Raw genomic sequence first — 3360 nt, 5'->3', positions numbered from 1 at the left:
AATTAATACGAAGCCAAGATGTTGACTTCTTATTAAAAATACAGTCAGTATTCATCGTGTATGGTGCAACACTTTTAAATTGCTAGCGAGTTTGGTAGCGAAGGAACAATAGTATTCATAAAAAAGATATGATTCTCAAAATCAATAGGAGAATAACAATGAATAATTTAATCAGAATCGAGCTCATAGGGCTTGTCTAGTGCGATTTACATTCCTCATGTGGTTTGCAGGGGTTTACACAGTGGGGGTTTATCCAGTGCGCACAAAGTGCTCACCCGAAGGACAAAGGTTATGGCAGTTGTGGATTATCCTGGGTTTTAAAAAAAAATACTAATATTATAATAATCCAGATTGAAGGCTTATAAAGCTGAAGTTTGGGTGTTTCATTTTTCATAATTAGTAAAAAAGGTGAATGGCGTTGGCAATAAGAGTAATATTTCATGTCATACTTCTTTGTTTGTTGATTTTTCAACAGAAAAGTGATGCACAAGAATTAATAAAGCTTGAAAAACCAAAATTGAGAAATTGCAAATTTGATAGCATATATCAGTTTGGTGACTCAATTTCTGATACCGGCAATTGCATGAGAGAGAGTTTTTGTAAAGCTCATAGTAAATGTGGAAAACTTCCTTATGGAATTAATTTTTACCAGAACACAACAGGACGTTGTTCCAATGGCATGCTCATGATTGATTATATAGGTATGTATATATGCATAATGCTTTCGAAACAAAAATATTTGTTCGTAAAAAAATATGACAGTTTATTTCATAATCATTTGAATTTGTTTCATGATATTGTGACAGCATTGGAATCGGGTCTTCCGCTCCTAAATCCATTCAAGGATCGAAGTGCAAATTTCAGACATGGTGTGAATTTTGCAGTTGCAGGGGCTACTGCTTTATCCAATGAAATAATGGCAGATAAGAAGATTTTAAATAAAGTTACCAATAGTTCATTGAGTGTGCAACTTGATTGGTTGTCTTCCCATTTTGAAACCACCTGCTCCACTGGTAATTAATTGATTTTGTTAAATATTATAAACTAGGGGTAAAGAGGCAAATACATCCCTTAATTTTACAATTCAGAACAAATATGTTCTTCCTTAAGAAAATTCTGCATTCATACATTGTTGTCTAAATAGATGAAGAATTGTGTTTATTAGATAAGAAAATGTCATCATATACCATCCAACTTTGTCATTTACAGCAGATATATACACTCATAACAAAAAATGCTCATATACATCTCTATAGTTACAAAAGTGGCTGACATATATCCTTACCATTACAAAAAAAATTTATTCACATATACCTTTAACGGAAGTGAAAGATGAATTTTTTATTTAGGACTAGGAGTATATTTTAAAAAAAATTCATCTAGGACTAGGAGTATATTTTTGTTGAGAAAGTAAAATAATATCCCCATACATGAATTTTTCTACTAGCAAAGTTCAGGGGTATGTTTAATACTTTTTACACATGAATTATTTTTTGACTTCTTTGATTATCGTTATTTGAGTTTCATATTCTTATTTTTTTATGTTATTTTTTGGTGGAAAAATAAGAAAATAAAAAAAAGAAGTGCGAATGAAAAAAGAGAGAAAAAAATTTAAACTACTTTATTGCGGCTATATTGCAATTTAGTTTTTATATTTATAAAAAAAAATCTGGGGCATGTATGATTAATTTACAAGAAAAGTTGTGAAAATAATTAAATTTGGCCACCAAAATAATAAATCTAAATTAATCGTTGAAACAAAAAAGTAAAAAAATAAATTATATGTGAGAATGATCAAATATACCCTTATATAAATTTTCTTTTAATAAAAAACTTTAAAAATATTTTAAAGAAAACAGGTATATGTGAGTCATTTGTGTAACAATAGGAATATATATGAGCACTTTCATAACGGGGGTTATAATAAGTCTACAAGACAAAGTTGAGGATATATCAAATCCTTTTTCCTATTTTTATTGGGTCGGGTCTAGGTGCATAGAAAAATGGAAGGAGTAAAAAAAAATTGTTTATTTTTTAAATTCATCTGTTAACGAGAAAGGTATATATACACCATTTGTAGACACCGATGATAAACATGCCCAATTTGTTAAATAAGAGTATACATACACTACTTTTTAACGAGATATATCTGCTCTAATCATAAAGTTGACGAGTATATTAGTGGCAAGTTAAATTGACATTGACGTTTACTTGATGTTGCTGGTAGATTGCCGAGAAAAATTAAAAAGGTCACTTTTCCTGGTTGGAGAAATCGGAGGAAATGAATTTAATTTTGGCTTATCGCAAGGTAAAACCATCGAAGAAATGCGAAAAATAGTGCCAGAAGTTGTTCAGACCATCATTCATGCTGTTAAAGTGAGGTTTTGAGCTTAAATTTTCCACAACACTATGATTATACACTTATATTTGTCTATTTTTATTTCCTAATGATCAATTGTTATTTTCAGAGGGTCATTGATTTTGGAGCAACTCGAATTATAGTTCCAGGCAATTTTCCAATTGGTTGTCTGTCGGGTATGTTAACGCAATTCATGACTAATAAAACAACAACGTACGACGAATATCATTGCTTGAAAGATTTAAATAATTTTGCAATCTTTTACAACAATCATTTACGACAAGCCATTGATGAATTGAAGAAAAAGTATCCAAACATTACACTCATTTATGGTGACTACTACAATGCCTATATGTGGCTTCTACAGAATGCCATGAGACTTGGTAAGTGTTGCAACGTTGTTTGTTTTTCCTATTTTGTAGGTCAAATTACCCCCACCACCCCACACACATATCTATATACAGAGAGATAGAAGTGAAGAAATTCATATGAATTTAAGAGTTTTCTCGATTGAAATATATTTTCAGGATTCGATAAAAACTTTCTACAAAAAGCATGTTGTGGAACAGGAGGGGACTATAATTATAACATACATAAAAGATGTGGATCTCAAGGAGTTCAAGTGTGTGCTAACCCAAATACTTACATCAATTGGGATGGAGTTCATTTGACACAAAAAGCATATAAATGGTTGACAAATTGGTTAATTGATGACATGTTTTCCCAATTAAACTGTGATGTTTAAATTCAATAATTATAGTACAAATAACAAATAAATCATCTGTAAATTTTCTATCTATTTATTTGTAACATATATTACTATTCTCTGCACATGATGACTAATTGTTGAGTCTTTGAATGAGCTCTACAATTCTTCCATACATTAGATTATAGCTAAATTAACATTGATTGATGACAACTGACTTAAATTAAGATGCCAAGTTTATGATTTTGTTTCTTCTTTCCTTGATCAATTATATTGTTTGAGAATTTAACATCTT

The 3360-nt window shown here is 30.2% G+C and overlaps 1 protein-coding gene across 1 annotated transcript; it reads left to right on the top strand.

The window, feature by feature from the left end:
- Positions 1-412: 412 nt before the first annotated feature.
- Positions 413-3104, top strand: LOC102603027 (GDSL esterase/lipase At5g03980-like). The gene is made up of 5 exons (XM_006344773.1): positions 413-701; positions 807-1013; positions 2228-2376; positions 2469-2742; positions 2887-3104. The coding sequence occupies exons 1-5, from the start codon at positions 413-415 to the stop codon at positions 3102-3104; spliced, it is 1137 nt and encodes a 378-aa protein (XP_006344835.1).
- The last annotated feature ends 256 nt before the right edge of the window (positions 3105-3360 follow it).

Source organism: Solanum tuberosum, unplaced genomic scaffold, assembly GCF_000226075.1.
Source record: "Solanum tuberosum cultivar DM 1-3 516 R44 unplaced genomic scaffold, SolTub_3.0 scf00060, whole genome shotgun sequence".
Taxonomy (NCBI): domain Eukaryota; kingdom Viridiplantae; phylum Streptophyta; class Magnoliopsida; order Solanales; family Solanaceae; genus Solanum; species Solanum tuberosum.
This window is presented reverse-complemented; position numbering and strand designations above follow the sequence as displayed.

Coding starts and splice junctions, on each gene's coding strand:
- LOC102603027 (XM_006344773.1), top strand. CDS start 413: ATGGCGTTGGCAATAAGAGTAATATTTCATGTCATACTTCTTTGTTTG. Junction 702..806: donor GCTCATGATTGATTATATAG/GTATGTATATAT, acceptor ATATTGTGACAG/CATTGGAATCGGGTCTTCCG. Junction 2,743..2,886: donor ACAGAATGCCATGAGACTTG/GTAAGTGTTGCA, acceptor ATATATTTTCAG/GATTCGATAAAAACTTTCTA.